General features: G+C 45.8%; 1 protein-coding gene across 2 annotated transcripts; it reads left to right on the plus strand.

The window, feature by feature from the left end:
* Positions 1-1,450: 1,450 nt before the first annotated feature.
* chd8 (chromodomain helicase DNA binding protein 8) lies at positions 1,451-23,063 on the plus strand. Of its 2 annotated transcripts, none has more exons than XM_085804984.1 (39): positions 1,451-1,580; positions 2,757-3,778; positions 4,270-4,581; positions 5,625-5,738; positions 5,837-6,342; positions 7,121-7,232; positions 7,996-8,202; positions 8,431-8,499; positions 8,585-8,640; positions 8,744-8,861; positions 8,954-9,037; positions 9,130-9,267; positions 10,588-10,709; positions 10,869-11,112; positions 11,197-11,373; positions 11,566-11,709; positions 11,867-11,965; positions 12,768-12,927; positions 13,764-13,974; positions 14,119-14,314; positions 14,461-14,631; positions 15,002-15,295; positions 15,415-15,635; positions 16,051-16,253; positions 16,396-16,552; positions 16,647-16,736; positions 16,821-16,924; positions 17,025-17,148; positions 17,340-17,412; positions 17,522-17,793; positions 17,897-18,129; positions 19,017-19,679; positions 19,771-19,874; positions 20,011-20,232; positions 20,353-20,448; positions 20,566-20,676; positions 20,819-20,920; positions 21,019-21,123; positions 21,920-23,063. In XM_085804984.1, exons 2-39 carry the CDS (start codon positions 2,858-2,860, stop codon positions 22,289-22,291), a joined length of 7,707 nt encoding a protein of 2,568 aa, XP_085661110.1. In that variant the 5' UTR covers positions 1,451-1,580; positions 2,757-2,857; the 3' UTR covers positions 22,292-23,063. The 2 variants fall into 2 exon arrangements, with proteins under 2 accessions (XP_085661110.1, XP_085661112.1); XM_085804986.1 differs by having other exon boundaries at positions 7,999-8,202.
* Positions 23,064-23,123: the final 60 nt, after the last annotated feature.

The raw sequence follows: 23,123 nt of genomic DNA on the forward strand, positions 1-23,123 counted from the left end.
GTGGTGAATAGCAGATACTCCTCGCAGGGCTGCAGACAGATGGAAGCTTTGGCGAGCAGGCAGGCTCATCTCTGCAGGGCTGCTATGGATAAAGTGTGGTGCGCTGTCACATGTAGTCACTTACGCTTCCCTGGTTCATGACCACCACCTCTCTCTCTCCCACTCTCTCTATTGTCTCTCTCACTCTCCCTCTCTCTCTGCCTCTCACTCACTTTTATATGCACTCCCACGTTATTGGCATCATGCTTTTATGATTTAAGGGATGAACCGGTAAGTAGTTCTAAAAATGGAAAATCATGACTTTAATTCATGATGTCACATCAATGCACTGACTGAAGGAGACTTCATAGTAAAAGATGGCAGACTCCATAAACATATTCTATCTTTTCCTGATGATCTCCCTTCTAATGCAGGCAGTGAGGGCCTATATGATCCTTTAACTATATATGATCTTCAACTTGATACATTTTTGTAGCATTTAAGATGAAATGATAAATATGATATGAAAATGAAGACTGAGGCCTGAACATGCTGTGTAGCCCCAGATCCCAATGGACCTGCAGTATTTGCAGGTTTGCTGTGCAGCTTGTACCATTGATTGTAACATTAGGGAATTTACAGTAGGTACATCATCTGACCTGATAAGGACCTTCACGTGGACTTTATTACCTGATCTTGAGGCCGGTATAAAAGTAGTTGTAGTTCTAGTTGGGACATTAACTCTTGTAGTTTATTTACATTTCTATATACCCAAATCAACAGGGAGTTAATAGGGTCCCATTATAGCCCAGCAGAACAAAAACATGGGATTATTCTAACCATGATGAAAACAAAAACTGAAAGTCTGATTGAAGAGCTTCAATGGTTGATAATCATCATTTCAGTGTGTGAGCGCTAGAGGGCGCCAACCCTCAATTACAATCACTCATAAGAGCAGTCAAGTCATCACATTATCAATTACCACTCATCTCAAAATGAAGTCATAAATACCACGAATCCTCCCACTTACGAACGAATTATGGATGTATATTTATATACAGCAAGAAAAACCATTTAAGGAGCTATCTCTATTCATTTAATGGCCTCAATGGATTCCTGAGCTGAGGACAATGTAATAAAACGCTGAAAAAACCGATGGTGTGTCATTTACAAACAGGCCTGTTGCGCTGTGCCCCCCGTGAACCATTACACATGATTGAAACGCCGTGTTTTTTTCCCCAGTCAGCTCTACGGGGCCTGTGCTCTCTACCCTGAGCATCTGTGGCCGTAAAAACAGCGATGTTGAAGATCAGTCAGTCAAATGATTCCAGCTAGGCCGCATTTATTGTTTTCTCAACCGAACTATGGTTCCCATCCCGCCCAGTCGCGGCCACACGAGTGACGGACAGACGGCTCAGCCAATCGGATTAAGGTATGCTGCCGGCTCAGGCGGAAACGGACCAATCAGCGTTTAATAGCCACCGAGGGGCACGCTTTCTACGCTCTCTCTGGCAAGAATGTTAGTTCCTGCTCTTCCCTGGCCGTTTCCTGTAATCGTACAGTGTTGTGAGACGGAGAAAGCCATGTGTGTCGATGCAAAGGTAAATTTAGCACCCCGAAATTATTACTGTGAGAGTTTGGGCAGTTATTACGATGGTTATTTTCAGGTATTTTTGCCAAAAATTAGACGCAGGCCAACCGAAACAGTATTGCGGCCTAACCCGTGTCTGAACGTTGACGGGCAATGGTTATTGTGGCACGTTGCTTTGGTTTGGTCCGGTTTGTTGATGAGATTGAAGGAGTCCGGTAGACTGAATGGTTGGTGGTAAATGGCAGAGAAGCGAACTATCGGCTCCAAACCTTCAATGGACCGTGTTTAAGAGCCTCAACATGTTTTCGGTGCCACACACGCTGTTGTAATAGGTCACATCTTGGTCGCGGTACAAGCTAATGCTAACCGACGGGTTTGTGAGAAAGACTGCAATACGACCGGAGGGGAAAGCATCCTACCACTCCAGCATCAGTACCCTCCTCGACTGAGTTCACTAGTAACTATTTCCATTCACTGAATGTTTCCTGGCTAGTTTAACGTCGTGTATTAACACCGATGCTCCCTACTTTCTGTTGTGTGTTTATCTAAAACGCTTAATATCGCATCGAGAGCAATTTCGGTCCGAGACCATGTGTTAGATCATGTCACAATCAAAACGTGTGCTTTTCACAATCCAGTTGTAGTATCTACATTTATCTTAAATGTCGTTTTAAGTTTATTTTTCTTTCTAAGTTTATAATTGTGTTCATTGTGTGATGGTGCTCATCACTTACAGTAGCGTAAACTTGATATCAGTCACAGCTCTTCGGACGGAAGATGCGAGTGTGTTTATATGATAGTTGGCCGTGATAAAGTAAACTATATATAATGTGTTTGTTCATCTACAATCAAACTTAACTTAATGAACGGTGCTGTGATGTTCATTTATATTTGAGAGAAAAAGAAAATCCCCAAAATCTTGGAGCTGGAAAGAAAACCAGGACCTGACACAACAGAATCTGTTGACATTTGCCAAGCCTGTGTCTTCCTCTTTCTTTCTTTCTTTCTTTCTTTCTTTCTTTCTTTCTTTCTTTCTTTCTTTCTCATATTTAAACACAGTCTTATTGGTAACAGAGTGAGTTGTTCAGCATGTGTATCTACAGTGAACACTGCAGCATTTGTGTAAATAATGTAAAAGTCTTAATATTGTGCCTGCATGACATCACTATCTCTTTTCTTTTTCCAGCTGTTTACCTAAAAGTTGAGAAGAACTGGTCAACGACTACTTAGCGTCAATCTCGGAGTCTTTTTAATATTGTGCCCGTCTCCCTGTGTGGAGTGGGCAAGATGGCAGATCCCATCATGGACCTCTTTGAGGACACACCTCTGTTTAACCTTGATGCCCTGCCGGACGACTCCTTCTCTCAGGGCTCCACAGACCCTGTGGAGGAGGCCCTCAAGCTGGCGCTGGGCCAGGTGGACCCGCCGGCCGACTCGGAGCCCGCTCCTGAGCTGACGGTCAGCACAGGCCTCGGTGTTCCTGTAGCAGCCCCCGTCATCCCGGAACCTGCGCCCGTTCAGGTCCCCGTTCAGCAGCCGGTGCAAGTGGCGACCGCTCAGACTGTTTCCATCGCCGCAGCTCCTGCTACCGTCGATACCGTACCTCAGATCCAGGCCCAGACCACCACCATACCCATCGTCAGCCAAACCTCCAGTAGCACTGTCCTGCTGAGCTCACCTCTGACTGTTTCCACCTCCGCAGCCACCACCACCGTCACGGCGCCGCAGCTCACACAGATAACTCACCAGCTCACTCCCCAGCAGTTGGCCGCCATCACACAGCAGGCCGGTGGGAAAATCGTCATCCTTAAAGGGCCGCAGGGTCAAGCCCAGGTGCTGCAGACTGTATCAGGAGGCCAGACCGGTGGGAAGGTGATCCGCGTGTTGTCTGGCACTCCTCTCAAACCCGGCATGTCCATACTGCAGGGGGGAACTGTCTTGAATCAGGCGAGCCCAGGACAAGCTCAAGTCAAGGTGGGCGCCGGGGTGCAGAGGCTGCTGCAGTCTCCCAACGGGCCGGTCAAACAAGTGCTGCTCACGTCCATGCCCCAGGGGACGGCGGGCCAGCAGGTTCAGGTTCAAATCCCAGCCCAAGCACAGATGGCTCAAGGCCAGACTCAAGTTCAAGTCCAGCCCCAGGGCCAGACGGCTCAGATCCAGGTCCAGGGCCAGGTGCAGCTCCAGCCGGCCATGCAGGCCCAAACACAGGTAAGCAACATTTCATTTAATTTATTTAGATCTCCATTAGCTTTGGCAAAGGCCATCGCTATTCTTCCTGGAGTCTACCTTCACAGATGAACTGTCCATTGCAATAGATAATTACAGAAACACATCACACCATAAACACAATAACAACATCCATAACCACAACAACTCACAACGATCTACAAGACAAAACAAGACAAAACAACAAAACAAAAACAATACAAACAACATATACATATTACTGGACCTTATTCATTTCCACAGTGTAGCCATTACCATAGTTGTAAAATAATCAGATGTTCAAAAACATACGTTCCTCATAATTACATTAACTAACATTAACAGGTCGACTACAAGGTGTGACCACTCAACACAACAGCAGGGGATGCTGACTGGTTTATGGTTTAGGGTTCAGGTCATTGCCAAGTTTAACAAGTTGTATATTTATGTCGGTCTTCTCTTGACTTTATCTCATGCCTTGTGTCTGATTCCAGGGCGGCGAACCCAAACGGATCACCCTAGTCCTCCAGCAGCCCTCCCAGGCTGCCTCTGCAGGTCAAGGGGTGACGACCCAGCAGCAGGTCACACAAGTGCAGCAGGTTCAAACGACCCAAGGGGGACAACAAGCCCAGGCTCCAACTAGACTGGTGTTGGGTCAGCTACCTGGAGGCAAGTTGGTGCTTCAGGGAAGCCAGCTCGCTGCGCTGACCCAGGCTCGAGCCGCCGGCCAGGCTGGGGGACAGCCCAAAGTCCTCACAATTCAGCTGCAGGTGCAGCAGCAGCCCAACCAACAAGGAGGAGTCAAGGTGAGAAATCTGTGTGACGTGTGTGAAGTGCTGAAGCTTCCTGTTTTCCCGCAGGACATCATTTCTTCTCGTTCTCGGCTTTTCCTATTCTTCTGTTTTGTGACTAATCACTCAGATTTTTCTTGATTAAAATATCATGGTCTTATAAGAAATCACGAAAACTGTCAGATATTCTCTGTAACAGCTTATGGGGGCTATTTGGTGATCTTGAACGTTACCGGTGCTGATGGAGGCAAATGTGTTTTTTTCCTCCACATTGACTGGTTGAAGGCAGGTTTTTAATCATTCCCCAGTGGTCAGTTTTTGACAATGCTGTTATTATGAAATCTGACACACTGACATGTTGCAGTGACCACAACAAATGTGGCCTGTCACTGTGTAACTAATATTATTATGAATTAGAGAAGATGCATCAGATTTCCACACAATGTCATTCCAGGAGACTTACCAGTTAAACTGAAAATAAGCAGTGTTCCCCCTGCACACACTCATTCATTGTGTTTGTAACTCTACGTGTAACTGTAAATCATATTCAGCAAAATGATCCAACTGTAATGAATGAATTTACATTTTGCATGTGCTTCTGTTTAGCATGTTGTTATAAACAGCCTGTGTTGTATCTGCAACCACCTTAAAGCAGCATCATTGGACTTTGGGAAAATATGCATGTTTGCTGTCTTATCCAGAGTTACAGCAGAAAAGATCCATTTCTATTTACTTTCTATAGATTTAGAAGACGTTGGTGTTTGATCTTAAGCCTTTCTTAGCACAAAGAGAGAAAGCAGAAGAAAAAACCTCTGGCCAAGGTGCCTTTCATAATCTCTTAAACCATCAGCACTCAATACATCCTGGACCAATATCTGTACTAGAGCACAAATATGAAATTGATAATGATACAGTGACTTCAAACTAGAAGATTTAACAAAATCTTCTTTTGAATCCTACTGCTTTATCACGTTATAATCTCATTGTAAAGTTTCTAATCGATTTGTTTGGTTATTTTCCAAGGAGACTGACCTGAGCTCTCTCTTTCACCCTCACAGTACCAACTGGTTTCAGGAACAGGAAACACTGGCGGCCCCCAGGTACTGCAGATCTCTCAGGGCCAAGGAGGACAGAGAGTTGCAGTGCCCCTCAAAATGCTTCTGCAGCCACAGGTAAACCTCCAGATGTGCAAAGAATGTCTCATATTTTTTAAAGTGAAATAAAAATCAGAGAGAAACTGGATTAAAAACATTTGTCCTCTTTTACTCAGACGAGTGCAGCATCCTCAGTGGGTGGCACGGTCTCCGTGGTGAAGGTCATCAACACGTCCGCCGCGGGCCCCTCCGCCACCACCACCACCACGACGCCGTCCCAGGCCATCCGCATCACCAAGGCGCCCGGTGAGCCCGCCTCTGTCCGACGGGTAGAGATCCTGTGCAAGCAGGAGAAGGCGAACCGCATCGTTGCCGAGGCGATAGCTCGGGCCAAAGCACGAGGTGAGAAGAACCTCCCTCGAGTTCTGAACCAGGATGAGCTTCCGAGCACGCAGACCTCTCCTGAGATGGGCGGCACCATAACTGTGGTGTCCGCCACCAAGAAAAAGTCCAGTGGAGGGAGCAAGAAGAAAAGCCCCGTTGCTGGGGCAACAACGCCCAAATCTGCTGCAGCATCCGACAAAAAGAGCAAAGTGAAGACACCAGGAGGAACAGCTGGAGTGGCCGGAGGCACAGTAATACCCGGGACTGGGAACAAGAGCAAAAGCAAGACTAAGACGAAGTAAGTGATGCGTATGTGATGCGTCGGTGACGGGAGGAAATCAAAGTTTAATCTTACGGCTGAAATACACTGGGAACGGTCGCAACGCGAAACGTGTGTCTTCCGACACCCGCAGCAGCTCGCGCCCATTCAGTCAATGGAAGCTCCTCCACCGGCCATGTGAGCGACACGCACTCCAGCGGCCGTCGCGCGGTGTTTCTCTTCTTTTTCGCGCCGGGTCTATTTTATTTCCTCGTCGCGTGGCTACGCGGCCCTCCAACAGGTAGAAAACTACAGAGAACTGTGTATAAAACGAATATATTACGTTTAAAAGTGATTAAAATTAATGTCTCATGTACCAGAGGCAAAGCCAGTAGCAGTGCAACATTATGGGGTTTGTTTTTTTACATTGTGGATCCATGATCGTGTAGTTAAACAGTTAATTGATACCATTTAATATAGTCTGCACTTGCAAACCCTACATAGTCAGCAAATTACCTGTGAAAAAGGTACTGTCAATCCATTTTAACAGGAGGGATGTAAAAATGTGTTGAGATGCATAAAGTGCACTCATTTACTGCAGGCTTGACAAGGTGAAGCTGACAGCTGCAACAACAAACAGTGAAGCCGTGTCGCGTCGCGTCCGTGCCTGGTGTAGCAGGTAAAAAACTCCGCTCCGCCCCGCTTACGTATCGCGTCGCAGCCGTTCCCAGTGTATTCCTGGCGTTATACAACACAATGTTTATTGTGTTTTACCACAACTTCATTGTGTGCCTGTCTTCCCTCTACCCTCCTGCAGCACTATTACTTTAGTGGGAGCAAAGAAAAGAAAGAGGAACGCGTCCTCAGACCACTCTGATGGGGAGCTGAGCCCTGCTTCACCTGCTGCGCTGGACGATGACCTGATTATGGTATGTTCATACAATTATCCCAAGATTAGATCCCAATAGTCAACACCACAATCAGTAGAGCATTAAAGCAGCTTCTGCTTAGGTTCCCTTTATCAAAGCATGATGTAAAATGTAAAATCACAACTGTTGCAAACTATTGCATTAAATTTGCATGACATCCTAAAGGTTGTGTTTGATATTGCGATTGAATGTGTAAAATGTTCCACAATTTTGAAGTAGAACTTCCAGGTGAAGTGACAAGAAAAGATACTTAAAGCAAAAGTAAGCGATCCGGTCGTTTTGGCTAACTTCCTGTCAGCCAATGGAGTTAGCAGTCCCCGCCCTCGTCCCTACGTCACCACATTCACGCGCATCCCATGGCTGCACACACAGAGAGGACCGCCCCTTTATGCCGTTCTCTCTCCTCATTGGATAAAGGTTGTAGGATACAAGGAAACACTCTATATAAGTGATTGCTGTCGGAAGATATAACTATTTAAGACTTAGATTTATATTAACACAAATATTCCGCTTACTTCTGCTTTAATACAAACACAGTGTCTCTAGAGGACTTGTGACACGAGAGAACCAGATTTATAAAGACACTGCTGCGTGTTCTACACGATCTGCAACTCACACATCCATTTAGTGTCTGAATTGAAGGGGGAAAAATAGTGAACACGGTTCAAGTGGAACATGTCATCATATCCATCCCTCTCATTTGACAGTGATGACATGTATTGCTGGTGAACTTGTATTAAACTTTGCTTTTCTTTCTGGCCAGAAGAGGCGCTCCAATCGTGTGGTGAAGAGGAAGAAGTACACAGAGGACCTGGACATCAAGATAACGGATGATGAGGACGAGCAGGAAGATGTCGACGTTACTACGACCGCCGCCGCCGTGGCCTCCATCAGTGGTGGGACAGCAGCGCAGCTTAAGCAGGAACTGGAGCTGGATGTTGACGGACAGCCCAGCATGCAGTTCTTTGTGGTGAGTGTGAAACTAATAGAATATTTCCAATATTTCTTTTCTTAGGAGAGCTTGAAATACACACAGGACTTCTTCGTTAATTTGTCTTGTCAAACCTTGTAATAAGTTTGTTTTTTATGTCCTTCTCTGTTTGTGTTTGGTTCCCTGTAACTGTAGCACCTAATAAAAAAAAAAAATACACAAAGTTGTTTGCTTGCAGATTGATGTTGTATCGTTTTTTTTTTACAGGAAAACCCGAGTGAGGAAGATGCTGCGATTGTAGACAAAGTTCTGTCTATGAGATTAACAAAGAAAGAAGTATGTTAAATGTATTTAAAATGTAGTTCCATGACTTGTGTTGCATTTTTTGTTAATTACATTAACACCTGCTCTTCTCTTCAAGGTTACCCAGGGCCAGTACATCAATGTTGAAGAATTCTTTGTGAAATACAAGAACTAGTAAGTTTCCTTATCTCACCTCCACAAAACTTTGGCACTTGACAGTTTTTTATTTCTCGAGTAAACGTCCAAATGAGTAAAACTTAACTCTCTTGTCCTCCAGTTCATATTTACACTGTGAGTGGGCCAGTTTGAACCAGCTGGAAAAGGATAAGAGGATCCACCAGAAGATCAAGAGGTTCAAGACCAAACACGCACAAATGAGGCGCATCTTCCAGGAGGTGAGAGGAACATGCTGATAGAGTTAGGGTCAGGGTTAACACTCTAAATTTGTAGTTCAACTGCTTAAACTATAGTTTTTGGTTCTCTTCAGGACGAGGAGCCTTTTAACCCAGACTACATGGAGGTGGACAGGATCCTGGACGTATCCCACAGTGTGGACAAGGACAACGGCGAGGTGAGGAAACGCATTTCCAGTCGCTCCTCTCTTGCCTGTGTAGCTGAACTCTGGCTGCAGTAAATAATGTGCTTCCACTCTTTTCCCTCCAGCCTGTTATCTACTACCTGGTGAAGTGGTGCTCTCTGCCTTATGAAGACGCCACTTGGGAGCTGAAGGAGGACGTGGACGAGGGCAAGGTTGAAGAATTCGGCAAAATCCAAAACCGACAACCTCGCCTGAAGAGAGCGGTGAGTAGTCAAATTAGAGATATTTTTAACCACCTGTTCTTAAACACATTTGAATTTCACATTGAAAACAAACTGATGGACTGAAATCTGAAATATAAACAATGAGGTTGCAGAACCTGCTTTTGTTTCACGTTGAAGCCATGTCAATGTGTTGAGTCACTGTTTGCATGTCAAATACTATTAAAGGAGAATTGACTACAAGCTTCAGATGATAAGAGACAAATCATTAATATCTTCACTGGAGATGCAGCAGGACATCATTCATTGTAAATTAAATATAATTTTTTGTCAATCATTTTTATCAAATACATTATCTTAAAGAGGAACTATGCAAGTCTGGTCGCTTTTCTTCTGTTTTGCTAACCCTCCACTTGGCCATGTGCATTTGTTTTTAATGAAGCCGGCGAAAAATCTATACATGGAGCGGTGGATAACGGTATATAACATTAGACTAGACTTTAGACATTTATTGTCCCTCTAGGGAAATTCTTTTTCACATGACCATTTACATTTCGTTTCACCAGATACATACAAACACACACAGATTACAACACATTGCCACACATTTTTACACTCTAACATTAATGATGTTACGACATGTATGTTTATGTAGTCTTGGGCTACGTTTACACGGAAACGATCTGAACAGAAAACGCAAAAGTGACGTTGCGTTCTCACTTTTTATTTCGCGTTTAGACAAGCGTTTTTGGGGTGTAAATCTGCGTGCATACGGTGACGTAAAAGTCTGTGGAATCCGACATGTTTGTTGTTATTTTCCTTTGCTGGCGCATGCCTGTGATGAAAATGCAGAGCAGACTTTTGCGTTTTCAGCCCTTTTCATCCGCAAGCGTTGTTGTGTAAACAGGGCCTTAACTGTCATAAACAAAAGATTGCGGGTTACGGAGCGCGTTTTTGTTGCGGTGCACAGCGACAAAGTACTACACTGATGCAAGGTTGGTTTTCAGCCATGAGATGCCAGGTGGAAGGCAGAGAGCCTCCATTCTCACTCATAACAAGTCACAAGTCATGTAGTTAACTATCACAATCAGTCCAGTAAAAATGTAGCATAGCCACAGGAGAAATCCTACTTAGTTCCTCTTTACATCAGACAGTTAAAAAAGTGACCAGCATGAGTCAAGCAGCATGTTGTGGTGCAAGACGTTGAGAAAGAGTCAACTTAATGCAATATTCAATGGACTGGACTAACAACGGCTTCTTTCCAAGTCAGAATTACTAATGATGATGTCAGGATGATACCTCAGGTGTAGCATAACCAGCAGAGGTACTTTTCTTTTCATTGATTTGTTCTTCTGTCATCAGGCACGGCCTGCATCAGGTACATGGAAGAAGCTGGAAGAGACCAGAGAGTACAAGAATGGCAACACACTCAGAGAGTACCAGCTGGAGGGAGTCAACTGGCTGCTCTTCAACTGGTACAACAGGTAATAATCAAACAAGAAGGAGTGAGTGAAGGAGTAGCAGTAAAAGCATCAGGATAAGGATCATATGAGGTTGGCCTCGTTTCAGCTGTAAAAGGTTTGAAAAGATGTTTGTTACCGTAATTGCTTCATTATTGACATTCCCCATCTCTTGTGTCTCAGGCAAAATTGTATCCTGGCAGACGAGATGGGTCTGGGGAAGACCATCCAGTCCATCGCGCTGCTGTCGGAGGTGTACGCTGCTGGAATCCAAGGCCCCTTCCTCGTCATAGCTCCACTCTCTACCATAACCAACTGGGAGAGGGAGTTCTCCACGTGGACTCACATGAACGCCATCGTCTACCACGGCAGCCTGGCCAGCCGGCAGATGATCCAGCAGTACGAGATGTACTGCAAGGACGATAAGGTGGCGTTACCGTTGACATTTAGCGTCTTTTTAACTTTACTGATGTTGAACAGGTCTGATGAAAACTGTCTCTCTGTGTTACAGGAGCATTTAATCCCTGGTGCGTATAAGTTTGATGCCCTCATCACAACTTTTGAGATGGTGCTGTCCGACTGCCCCGAGCTGAGGGAGATATCGTGGCGCTGTGTCATCATTGACGAGGCTCATCGTCTGAAGAATCGCAACTGCAAGCTGTTGGACAGTTTGAAGATGCTGGATCTGGTGAGTGGACCACAGCTACTGGATCACTGCTGCTCCAACAGCCTCACTGTTACATGTTGCTGCTCAGTGTTTTGTTGTTTTTTTATGCATAATTGTTAGCGTTTCCTCATCTTTTATGCTCCCCTCACTTATTTCCTGGTCCTTCTTGTGTTAATTCATCGCCTCTTATTCCTTTTCTATGGCTTCTCCCAGGAACACAAAGTGCTGCTGACCGGCACTCCTCTCCAGAACACGGTGGAGGAACTCTTCAGTCTGCTTCATTTCCTGGAGCCTGCTCAGTTTCCATCTGAGACAGAATTCCTCAGAGACTTTGGAGACCTCAAAACAGAAGAGCAGGTGTGAAATAAAAATTCATGTTGGCACTAAAACATTCAAATTGACACACTTAAACCTGATCATTGTCTCTTTTGACTTTGCTGTTTTGTCATATCTAAAGTTTTACTATTGATGATCATCTGTAATTGAACAAGTGCTTTTTTTTTGGGTTGCTTAGGTTCAAAAGCTGCAGGCCATCTTGAAACCCATGATGTTAAGAAGGCTCAAGGAAGACGTTGAGAAAAACTTGGCCCCCAAACAGGAAACCATCATCGAGGTTAGTTTAAATGTCTTCTGGTCTCTGTGAACGACAAACTGTTGTGTTTGAATGTTAGACAACAATTTATCTGTCCTGTCTTTCTAAAAAAATCTTTTGAATGGGGAAATGTTTATGTTTTGTCTATGGGTTTACCTAAAATTCTAAATATGATAACAACATTCAGAAGATGTATCTAGACAGGTCTGCAGTAGCTGCATGCATGTTGGCTGCCCTCCTCCTCTCCCACATCTGTCTTCCTTAGCCACAGCGATCCCTTCCCGATCATATCTTACTGCCTCAGCTACCACAGCAGTGCTGCTACAAGCCTGGAAATATACCAAAGAAATTGAATTGGGTAGCTGTCCTCGTTGGTCTGACTGTTCATCTTTCAGTTGTGGTTGCTTTTAAGTTTTTAGGTACTATAATTTTCTAATATTCCTGGTCCACTGTCTCCACCCCTCCTCAGGATAAGCTCTTTGAGTCTTTTATAAATATTTGTCAGTGTTGGTATGGATTAAGTGAGCAAACATTCACGGTCAGAGTTAAAGAATTTACATTAATGAATCCACTTGCATGAACAGCCATCACTGATGACTAGCAGCTTTGCCAGCCGTCTTCTCCAGAGGGGAACAGCCAGTAACAATCCTTCCTCTTGCATATGATGTGCACAGAGAGGAGAGGAGCCATTTAGACTGTGTGCGAGCAATGAAATAAGATTTTACCCAAATATGTGGAGTGCAGTGTCATGCTGTAATCAAAATAATGTCATATGTCGTAAACTCTGGTGAATTCTAAAGTCTGACTGTGTTTTTCCTCTCAGGTTGAGTTGACGGACATCCAGAAGAAGTACTACCGAGCCATCTTGGAGCGGAACTTCAGTTTCCTCAGTTTAGGGGCAAACAGTAACAGCAATGTCCCCAATCTGCTCAACACTATGATGGAGCTGCGCAAGTGCTGCAACCACCCCTACCTCATCAATGGTATTGTATCACAATATTAAGTCACTCTCCTGCAGACAGTGTTGATAACTTAACATTTATCCTCTTCGCTGATGTCGGCAGTAGAGATTGTGTGGCTCTGTTCAGGCTTGCTAATGTACAGATCTGGATCCTTTTCCAGTAATATCTGATCTGAATTGTTCCATACTGCCCATAAAATCATTCAACGTCCAGTTCTGTGTATTATTATCTCTACACTTGGCTGACTGAAACGGTGCTGCAGATGGTGCCATTATTCTTTGTTCTGTGTATTTTTGGTACCAACTGAGCTTATGTTAAATCAGAGGAGGAATGTTTTCCCTAAAGCTGCCTACACATAAGTAGTCTAAGCTGCATTTGCAGGTTGGGACTCTGCAATCAAAGAACTGTGAATTAGTGCTGATAAAAAAATTAAAAAAAAAAAGAATTTTCTATTGGACTGCTGTTTTTGGAAACTTAAAATCACAAAGTCACATATTTCCTCATTAGATGCATTGATACTGATGATGTAAAATATAACCGCCACTCACTCTGTAGGAAACAATGGCTTTTTGTTTCAAGGTGATTTCTCTTGTGACCGTATTGAAAGCTTAACCCTGACTTTCTACAGTCATGGGTTAGTTGGAGCCGATTCCAATGTCATGCACATTTGTTCGTTTTTTATTTTTCTTCTGGAGGACCCATCTGTTTTAAGTGAAAGCTCCAACAATACATTTTAAATAATCTTAATACTGTAGCTGTTATTCATTAGGCATCAGTGCAGCATTAAATTATTTTATTGTGATGAACAAACAAGTTGATGCCTTATTAAAAAATGGACATCTGTCTCTCTTTTCCAGGCGCGGAGGAGAAGATCGTAGCAGAGTTGCGGGAGGTGTACGACCCACTGGCCCCTGATTTCCATTTGCAGGCCCTGATTCGGTCGGCTGGTAAGCTGGTGCTACTGGACAAGCTGCTGCCTCGCCTCAAGGCTGGCGGCCACAAAGTGCTCATCTTCTCCCAGATGGTGCGCTGCTTAGACATTCTGGAGGACTACCTCATCAACAAGAGGTACGAGGCGCTAAGTGCTTTTCAATATATTCATATTTCGTAATGCCAAGCAAATATTGGCAGCTGTCATCAGGTTAGGGACTTATGTGATAATTAATATAAAGGTGTTCTAATGGAACTTTATACTTTTTTTTTTTTTAACAGATACCTTTATGAGCGAATTGATGGCAGAGTGCGTGGGAACTTGCGACAGGCTGCCATCGATCGCTTCAGCAAGCCTGACTCAGACCGCTTCGTCTTCCTGCTGTGTACCCGCGCTGGCGGCCTGGGAATTAACCTCACTGCTGCTGACACCTGTGTGATATTTGACTCTGACTGGAACCCTCAAAATGACCTGCAGGTACAAGACTGTGCTAAACTGTCTGGTATTATGGGCTGTTATCGTGACAGTCGCGCTGAACTGAACATGTTTCCATCTAGACACATGCACAGTCATCGTTTAAGATGCTTCTCTGAGCACCTCTTTTTTTTTTTGTCCTGTTCCAGGCCCAAGCAAGGTGTCATCGTATTGGTCAGTCCAAGGCGGTCAAGGTTTACCGTCTGATAACCAGGAACTCCTATGAGAGGGAGATGCTGGATAAAGCAAGTCTGAAGCTCGGACTGGACCGGGCCGTCCTGCAAAGCATGAGTGGCAACAAAGAAAGCAACGTCAATGGGGTAAGGAAACTATGAATCACAATCTCAACCCAGGGCCCAGAGGTCACGCACTGTACAGTAAACACACATGATAATTATGCACTCATAATACTGATCTCATGTGGTATTCAGGGGCACTAATTGTAGCCCACTGTCTGATTGTTGGTGATAACACAAAAATTGTATTTTCTGTGCTAAATTGTTTCAACGAATCATCTGTACTTGATTGTGCTTCAGAAATCAGTATTTCTATCTGTGGGTGTGATGGGAAGCGTGTCCCAGTGAGATTCATTAAACCCTCGACACACCTGCCGAAATATGTGGCACAAGCGAACACTCGCTCACCGATACCTCAGTTACGACTGTAAATGCCCTTCTGTGTCTTCTTCAGCAAATCCAGCAGTTCTCCAAGAAGGAGATCGAGGACCTCCTGAGGAAGGGAGCATACGCTGCCATCATGGATGAGAATGACGAGGGCAGTCGTTTTTGTGAGGAGGACATCGACCAGATCCTTCAGCGGAGAGCCACCACCATCACCATTGAGAGTGAGGGCAAGGGCTCCACCTTCTCCAAGGCCAGCTTTGTAGCCTCTGAGAACCGCAACGACATCGCCCTGGATGACCCTGAGTTCTGGGAGAAGTGGGCCAAGAAGGCCGACATAGACATGGACACCATCAACCGGAAGGTAAAACTTTTGGTTTTTGTTCTCCCCCTTTTTGTCATCATCACCATGGTGACATTGCTGAATGCCATGACACATAAATACTGTGGATTTTTTCTCTGCTAAAATGTTCCCTCCCACAGAACACCCTCGTGATCGACACTCCCCGAGTTCGCAAGCAGACGCGTCAGTATTCCACTTTACGAGGCGAAGGTGGAGACCTGTCCGACCTGGAAAGTGACGACGAGTATCCACCTGCCAACTCCAGACAGTCTCGTTCCTCTCGACGCTCTGACCGCCACAGCGGAGGGGGATACGGCCGGACGGACTGTTTCCGGGTAGAGAAACATCTGCTCGTCTACGGGTATGTACACTTAAAACTCAAATTCAGCTTTTGTGTAATTTTTAAGTTAAGTATTTTGTCAATTTATACTCTTTATGCTACGTTCACATGGAGTCCGGTAAACTGCAGACGGTAAACGGCAAATGCCGCCGGACAGAATGGTAAAAACAAACAAACTGTCGGACGGCGCGGCACAACGGCAAGACGCGTCACCATGTTGCTATGGCACCGTCAACATACTGACGTACACGTCACGTTCAGTTGAGGTTTACCGTCGCGGCAGACGGCAAAAGTTAAAATATTTTTTATATATTTTTACCGCCGTTCTCTCGTCCACTAACATGGAGTCCGGCATGCCGTCTGCCGTTTACCGGACTCCATGTGAATGCAGCATTACTCTTGTTTTCATTGTGCATCCTGTTGTGTTCTTCTACAGCTGGGGTCGATGGAAGGACATCCTGTCTCATGCCAGATGTAAGCGGCGTTTGAGTGAACGTGATGTTGAAACCATCTGCCGTGTCATCCTGGTCTTTTGCCTGCTCCACTACCGCGGAGACGAGAACATCAAGAGTTTCATCTGGGAGCTCATCACGCCACCGGAGAACGGGCGTGAACCCACAACACTACTCAACCACTCTGGTAAGAAGCTTCACAGTTTCAAACTGCAACCTAAAACCTTAGATTAAGTGTCTATGAAGACTGAAGACTTTTCCAGTTTTAAGTTGTTTACATTCTTCTTTCACATATTTTACATCTGTGATATTTTCTTTCCTCCACCCAGGCCTGTCGATCCCTGTTCCAAGAGGCAGGAAGGGTAAGAGGGTAAAGGCCCAGAGCACATTTGATGTTCAGAAGGTGGAGTGGATCCGCAAGTACAACCCGGACACTCTGCTGCTGGACGACAGCTACCGCAAACATCTCAAGCACCAGTGCAACAAGTCAGTGAAGCTCAATCAGCTCGTGGTGTTTTCCTCTATGTCGACGTGTTTTCTTTCCTACTCAAACATTAAAACATCTTCTCTCTCCCCTCAGGGTGTTGCTGAGGGTGCGTATGCTCTACTACCTGAAACAAGAGGTGATCGGGGAACATGCGGAAGCCGTCCTCAAAGGGGCTAACATCCGGTATGCAATAGAGCCAAGCACACACACACACTCACTTTCTCTAGTTAATATTTTCAACATGGTTAAATGTGAACGGTTTTGCAGGGATGTCGACATCTGGATGCCTGAGATGGAGCAGCAGGAGGTACCAATGGGATGGTGGGATACTGTGGCAGACCGCTCCCTGCTCGCAGGCGTTTACAAACATGGTATGTTCCCACTCTCCGTCGAGGCCCATAACATTTTCATTAGTAGGTTCACTTGTCTGCTCTTTTGGTGTAACAGCCTCCACTTTGTCCGTATCACCAGGTTACGAGATGTACACCACCATGCGTGCTGATCCCTGCCTCTGCTTCCTGGAGAGAGCTGGTCGGCCCGACGACAAGGCCATTGATGCTGAGCAGCACACCGGTGACACCGAGATGGGAGACGAGTGAGTGACGCCTACATTGTTGATTTTTAGTTTCTACTTTTTACTAAATTCACTTGTTGGAAATGCTGTAGACATACAGATGTTTTATAATTTGTTATATTTCTTACATCTGTCTTGAATTAAATCTGCATGCACTTTTAATGGACAGAATGCACACTTCTATTTGACTTTTTATGGTTTGTGTTGTGCAGTGCTGACTACGATAAATACTCAGAGGATCCAGAGTTCAAACCCGGGTCGAGACACAAAGATCTTTTCGATGAGGTATGAGTCAAAGTCATCACATTAAAGTAGTTCAGTCTGCATGGGTGAATATTTTGGGATCAACTGTGACCGAATATTGAATGTGTCTCTGTTTGACATCGTCGTCCAGGCCGACTCTATGAACGTGGACGATGAGATATCGGTGGAAGACAAGGCGGGGCCGCTGATCACAGACAGCATGCTGAGCCAGAGCGGTGCTTCTAACTGGCCCTCAAGCTCGTCGCTCACGGCGCGGTTGCGGCGTCTCATCACGGCTTTCCAGCGCAGCTACAGGCAGGAGCAGCTGAAGATCGAAGCTGAGGCAAAGGGCGACCGCAGGCGCCGGCGGTGTGAACAGGCCAGCAAGCTGAAGGAGATCGCACGGCAGGAGCGCCAGCAGAGGTACAGGTTTTTTGCTTTTATAGCAGTTCTCAAAATGTCCTATTGCAGTCCCATTGTCAGATCAGCACCACCTCACCCTCTTTGTCCACTGCCATTCTCCTAGGTGGACACGTAGGGAGGAGTGTGACTTCTACCGCGTGGTGTCAACCTTTGGTGTAGAAAAGGTGAAAAAGGAACCAGGACTTCCTGAGGAAGGAGAAGCGGATTTCGACTGGAACCGCTTCCGAACCTTTGCCCGTCTGGATAAAAAAACTGATGAGAGCCTCAGTCGATACTTCCGCTGTTTTGTCGCCATGTGCCGGAGGGTCTGCCACCTGCGCCCAGGACGTGGGGAAGGTAACTACTGCTCAATGCATCATCAGCATACTAACTAAATCAGGGATTCCCAAACTGTGGTGCGTGCACCCCCTGTGGTGCGCAAACTTCTGCTAGGGGGTGCGTGACATGGAAAGGGTTATGGCAACGCTATGGTCTTATGTTTTTATTAATAATTAAATAACTCAGACATTATATTAAATTATGTTTAAATAGAACAATTCAAGAAGATTATTTGTTGAGCTGAATTAAAAACGTTTTAACTGGGGATGCGTCATCTAAGTCAGAAAGTAGAAAGGGATGCATGGCCTAAAGAGTTTGAGAACTAATATACTAAATCATAGAAGTAGTTATATTACCAGTACCAGGCTACAATGTTGGGAGCTCCATGTAGTTTGAGGTCAATAAAACCCTCCCATCTTCATTTGACTTACTGGAAACAAGATGTTTTAACTTCACTCTAACTACTAACTAAATAAAGCGGAGCACATTGAGTTTACAAGTAGCCTGACAAGCCAGACTATATCATTAACATGTATAGTCTGGCAGCGACCGGTAGACCTCGGCTCAATCCAGGGGGCGGGATGAAGGCTGTCTTTCAAACTGCCTCTGCACCAATAGGGTAGCGCTACGACTAATCAGAGCAAAGAGCAGGATGTCGTTAGCCTGACAAGCCAATTAAAATGTATGTCGTCATCGCGTTAAGCCCGCCCAACGACTCTCTAAACAGATAGAGCGCTGTGATTGGTGAACACAAACGGCGATCGAGACTCAAAAAGTTCCTATGGCTCGTTTCTAGACCCACCTACGGAGCAAATATATTTGCTGCCCCTAGGGTGCGTCTAGATTTCTAGGCTAGTTTACAAGCACTTCATCAATCTCTAATCTTGTACTGTTCTTTCCTTCAGATCCATCAGAGCAAACCCAGACCGTGGCCCCCATCACTGAGGAGCGTGCATCCCGTACCCTTTACCGCATCAGCCTCCTGCGCCGCCTCCGTGAGCGGGTCCTGCCCCACCCGGCCTTGGAGGAGCGTCTGGCTCTGGCCCCGCCCAGCTCGGAGCTGCCCACCTGGTGGAACATACCGGACCACGATCGTCAGCTGATGCTGGGCGCCGCTCTGCACGGCGTCAGCCGCACCGAGCTCTCCATCTTCTCAGACCCGCAGTTCACCTTCACTCAGACCAGGGACGAGTTCATCCAGAACCAGCAGGCCCCACCCCCTCCGCCCCCACCCCCGGCTCTACCCATCATGCCCCTCATCCAGCCCAAGATGCAGGAGGAGCTGCCTGGAGTGAAGGAGGAGGGAGCCGATGAGGAGGGAGCCGATGAGGCCCAGCTGCTGGTCGCTGAAATCAGCAGCAACCTCCAGAGCACGCCATTGAGTCACCACGATGGAAAAGTGCCGGGGCCAGACTGGAACTTCAAGAGGAGCAGGGGCAGGGGAGGGAGGAGGAAGGGAGAGGGGGGGTCCGATTCTGATTCAGACTCTGATTCGGGCTCATCGTCCTCAGAGCGATCTGGCAGCAGCGATGACAGCGGAGAGAGTGAGGAAGAGGGGGAAGGTAGAGGTAAGTTCATAGAGGAAGAAGAGAAGTGTTCAATGCTCCAAAAAAACATCTATCATAATTATACTGTTTTTTTTTATTTTATCCTTTGCAGGTCTGAAGGTGTGTGACGGGGATGAAGATAATAGTTTACTCTCCATGACGCCATCTCAGGATGGTATTCCTCCCCCTGACCCTCTCAGACTGGACTGGCCAAAGGTAATTTATTTACTCTTAAAACCAGACTTGTCTAAACTCAACACCGATTTCAAAGCCTTTATTTTGAAGGAATGAAACCACCTGTTTATTATGTTGTTGTGAATGGCTGTCTCATGGGACTCGTCCTCTGTCTCAGGACCGTGTGCTCATCAACCGCCTGGACAGTCTGTGTACGCTGGTGCTGAGCGGTCAGTGGCCCTCAGGACGGCGCTATGTGCCTGAGGCTCAGCTCAACCCGAGCTCAGAGCTAGTAGGAGATGAGATGGCCTACACAAGGGTGATCCGTAAACCCAGCAGCATGCCTGGTGGCTCTGGAGCAGAAGGAGAAGATGGAGAGTTCACTGTGAAACTCCTCAAGGTAAGAAAAAGGATAGAGGAGGTAGAAGCAAAAAGCTGTTATGTCGAGTTCACTTGTGTGTATTTGAGTCTGATGGTTATGAAGCTCTAAAGTAGAGGCCTGTCTGTCTCACCCTGCCAGGAGGAGGGGCTGAAGTTGACCTTCTCTAAGCAGGCCCTGATGCCCAACGGGTCAGGGGGAGAGAGCAGCAGCCGCAAGAAACGCAAGGACCAAGAGGTACATGTGATAAGGTTACATGTGTTCCTCTGTGACTGTGGCAGAGTTAGATTCAGAAACAAACTGCTTTGGTTTGGCTTTGGTTTGGTTTGATCAGTTTGTTTCTGTCTTTCTCAGTTGTCGGACCCAGATGGACTCGATCCACTGGAGCGCACTCCCCGACGCAGGGACCCTCCCACCTGGCTGAAGGAGAACCCAGACTATGAGGTGGAGGGAGACATGCTGGAGGTAAATTTGTGACACTTATCTGTTAAGGAATTGGACCAAACCTAAAATGTCTAAATTATCTTTGTCTGGCCAGAAAAACAAAACGTCAGTAACTAAATTTCTGCCTTACGGCACCACATCTGACCGTGTCTCTTTTCTGCAGCTTCTTGTGAACAGGAGCAAGAGGAAGAGGAGAAGGAGGGCAGATAAAGCCCTGACAGGCAGTGAAAAGGTCAAAATCATTAACATGCGGACAGGAAAGAAGGTCAGACATGATTGATATAATAAACACAACTCTCTTGATTGGATTTTTTTTGGCCGTGTCAGAGCTTACTAACTTAAATATCCAAATGTTCTGTGAAGGTTGGAGCTGCATTCTGTCCAATGCTGCAAGATCTGAGGGAATATCTGGAGGAGAACGCTGACAATGCTGTAGCACCCGAGTGGTCTGAAACCGTTCGCAACTCTGTACGTAATCATTATATTACACTGTTAGAAATTCCAGGCTATGTTTCTTTTACTGTGTTTTAAAGGGATATTTCAACATTTTTGCAAATTGGCCCATTGCCGTAATCCCTATAGTCATAGCAGTGGGTTCGTTACCTTTAATTGTCGGTGAAAGCTATTTTTAGAACAGCGGAGCAGAGCCGTGAGCTGCTCAGAGCTACGCTACAGAGGCTGGGATTTCTTGGTTTCCCTCATCACACTCATCAAATACACAATCCAACAACTCCACAACGCTCTCATGGACAAGTTGTGACCTGCACATTCACCACGCTATGAGATAATAACAGAACGTTACCAGACAGAGTTGTTTTCTCTGTCTTTTCTCATGCAAAACAGCTGATGTCCGTTCCTGTTGGGGGCAGTTTTTCATCAAGCAGTCTCTGCATTTGCCTCAAAAACAACTCTGTCTCGTAATGTTCCATTATTATCTCATAGTGTGGTGAATGTGCAGGTCACAACTTGTCCACCAGAGCGTTTTGGAGTTGTTGGATTGTGTATTTGATGAGGGAAACCAAGAAATCCCATCAGTCTCCGTAGCGTAGCTCTGAGCAGCTCGCGGCTCTGCTCCGCTGTTCTAAAAATAGCTTGCACCGACAATTAAAGGTAACGAACCTACTCTATACTATTAATACTACTACTACTACTATAAGGATTATGACAACAGGCCAATTTGCCAAAATGTTGAACTATCCCTTTAAGATGACATTAGGCTCTGTCGACTCTCTAAAATGTCTAACAACAATTCTCCCTCCTACAGGGCTTCCTGCCTGAGACCTTCTTCCACCGACTGTTGACTGAACACATAGAGATCCCCAAGAAAAGCCGACGTCACCATCATCATCACCACCACCACCACCACCACCACCACACACCAGAGCCCGCCCCTGAAGACCCCACCCTGGACGGAGTTGAAGAGGAGACCCTGGTCTCAGACGGTGCGTACATGATGGACGAGGAGGACCTGGAGACCACCCACCACTTCCTCACCAGTCCGGACTTTGACGTTAAAATGGAGGGCGGCGACAGCCTTTCCCAAGGCGACTACGACAGCTCGGATCAAGAGGCACTATTGGACGATGTCATCATAGCACAGAAGGACTCTGACTCCTCATCAAGCTCGGAGGATTGACTGAACCCCACTCCTCCAACACATCTGACTTAGTCCCCTTCTCAACATTGAATCATGTTATTCCTCGTCTTTTATTTTTACCATGTTATGTATCGAATTATGGATGAATGTGCGTTTTTGTTGCTACTTTTATTCATTTATTTTATATAGGATTTTTTTCCATGAAAGGAGCAGGTTTGCACCCATCCGTTTTCTTTTTCATCACTGAGAATTGTGTTCCATCTTTCTCCTGACCCTCTTCAATAACCTCTGACAAAATGGCAAAAAGCTGAGCTTTCTTACTTCACAACTCATCATTCTCCTCCTCTTCCTCAAAAACCTATGAATTATTCCCATCACATTCCCAGCCGTGACCAAAAGGGGACCCCTGCTGTACAGACCCTTTTCTTATCCAAGAACCTCAATGCTGGTCCTCTAACGCTACATGAAACTGGACATGTGTACTGAACAGAGCCTGGATCCAGATCCCACAATCCCCCTCTCATCTGGTCATACCCTCTGTGTCCAGGCAAGTCTGTGAACTAATAGGGGATCCAGTGTGTGGATGTACTGTTATTGTTTTCACTCTGTGGGAGGGGCGGGGATCGAGAGGGGTGGGGTGGGGGAAGTGGTGTATTAGTTACTGAAGCAGTACTAGGAGGATGGGTGTAATGTACAATGTAGAGCTGGTCAGTTGTGTACAATGGTGCAAATATGACGGCAATGAGTTACTATTCTTGTTTTATGATCTGACTGTATCTGTGATATGAATAACAGCAATCTAAAGTGAAAACATGCTTGTGTGTATTATTGTGACATTGGACCAAATGTGGAGGTTTACTGTTTGTTCACA

The sequence above is a fragment of the Trachurus japonicus genome, chromosome 17 (genome assembly GCF_045865225.1).
Source record: "Trachurus japonicus isolate A0001 chromosome 17, Traja_1.0".
In the NCBI taxonomy this organism is placed as follows: Eukaryota; Metazoa; Chordata; class Actinopteri; order Carangiformes; family Carangidae; genus Trachurus; species Trachurus japonicus.

What these genes read in the sequence shown, in the direction of transcription:
- chd8 (XM_085804984.1), top strand. Translation starts at nt 2,858, where the DNA reads ATGGCAGATCCCATCATGGACCTCTTTGAGGACACACCTCTGTTTAAC. An exon ending in CCAGCATGCAGTTCTTTGTG is followed by an intron (nt 8,203 to 8,430) that starts GTGAGTGTGAAA and finishes TTTTTTTTACAG; the next exon opens with GAAAACCCGAGTGAGGAAGA. An exon ending in TGAGGCGCATCTTCCAGGAG is followed by an intron (nt 8,862 to 8,953) that starts GTGAGAGGAACA and finishes GGTTCTCTTCAG; the next exon opens with GACGAGGAGCCTTTTAACCC.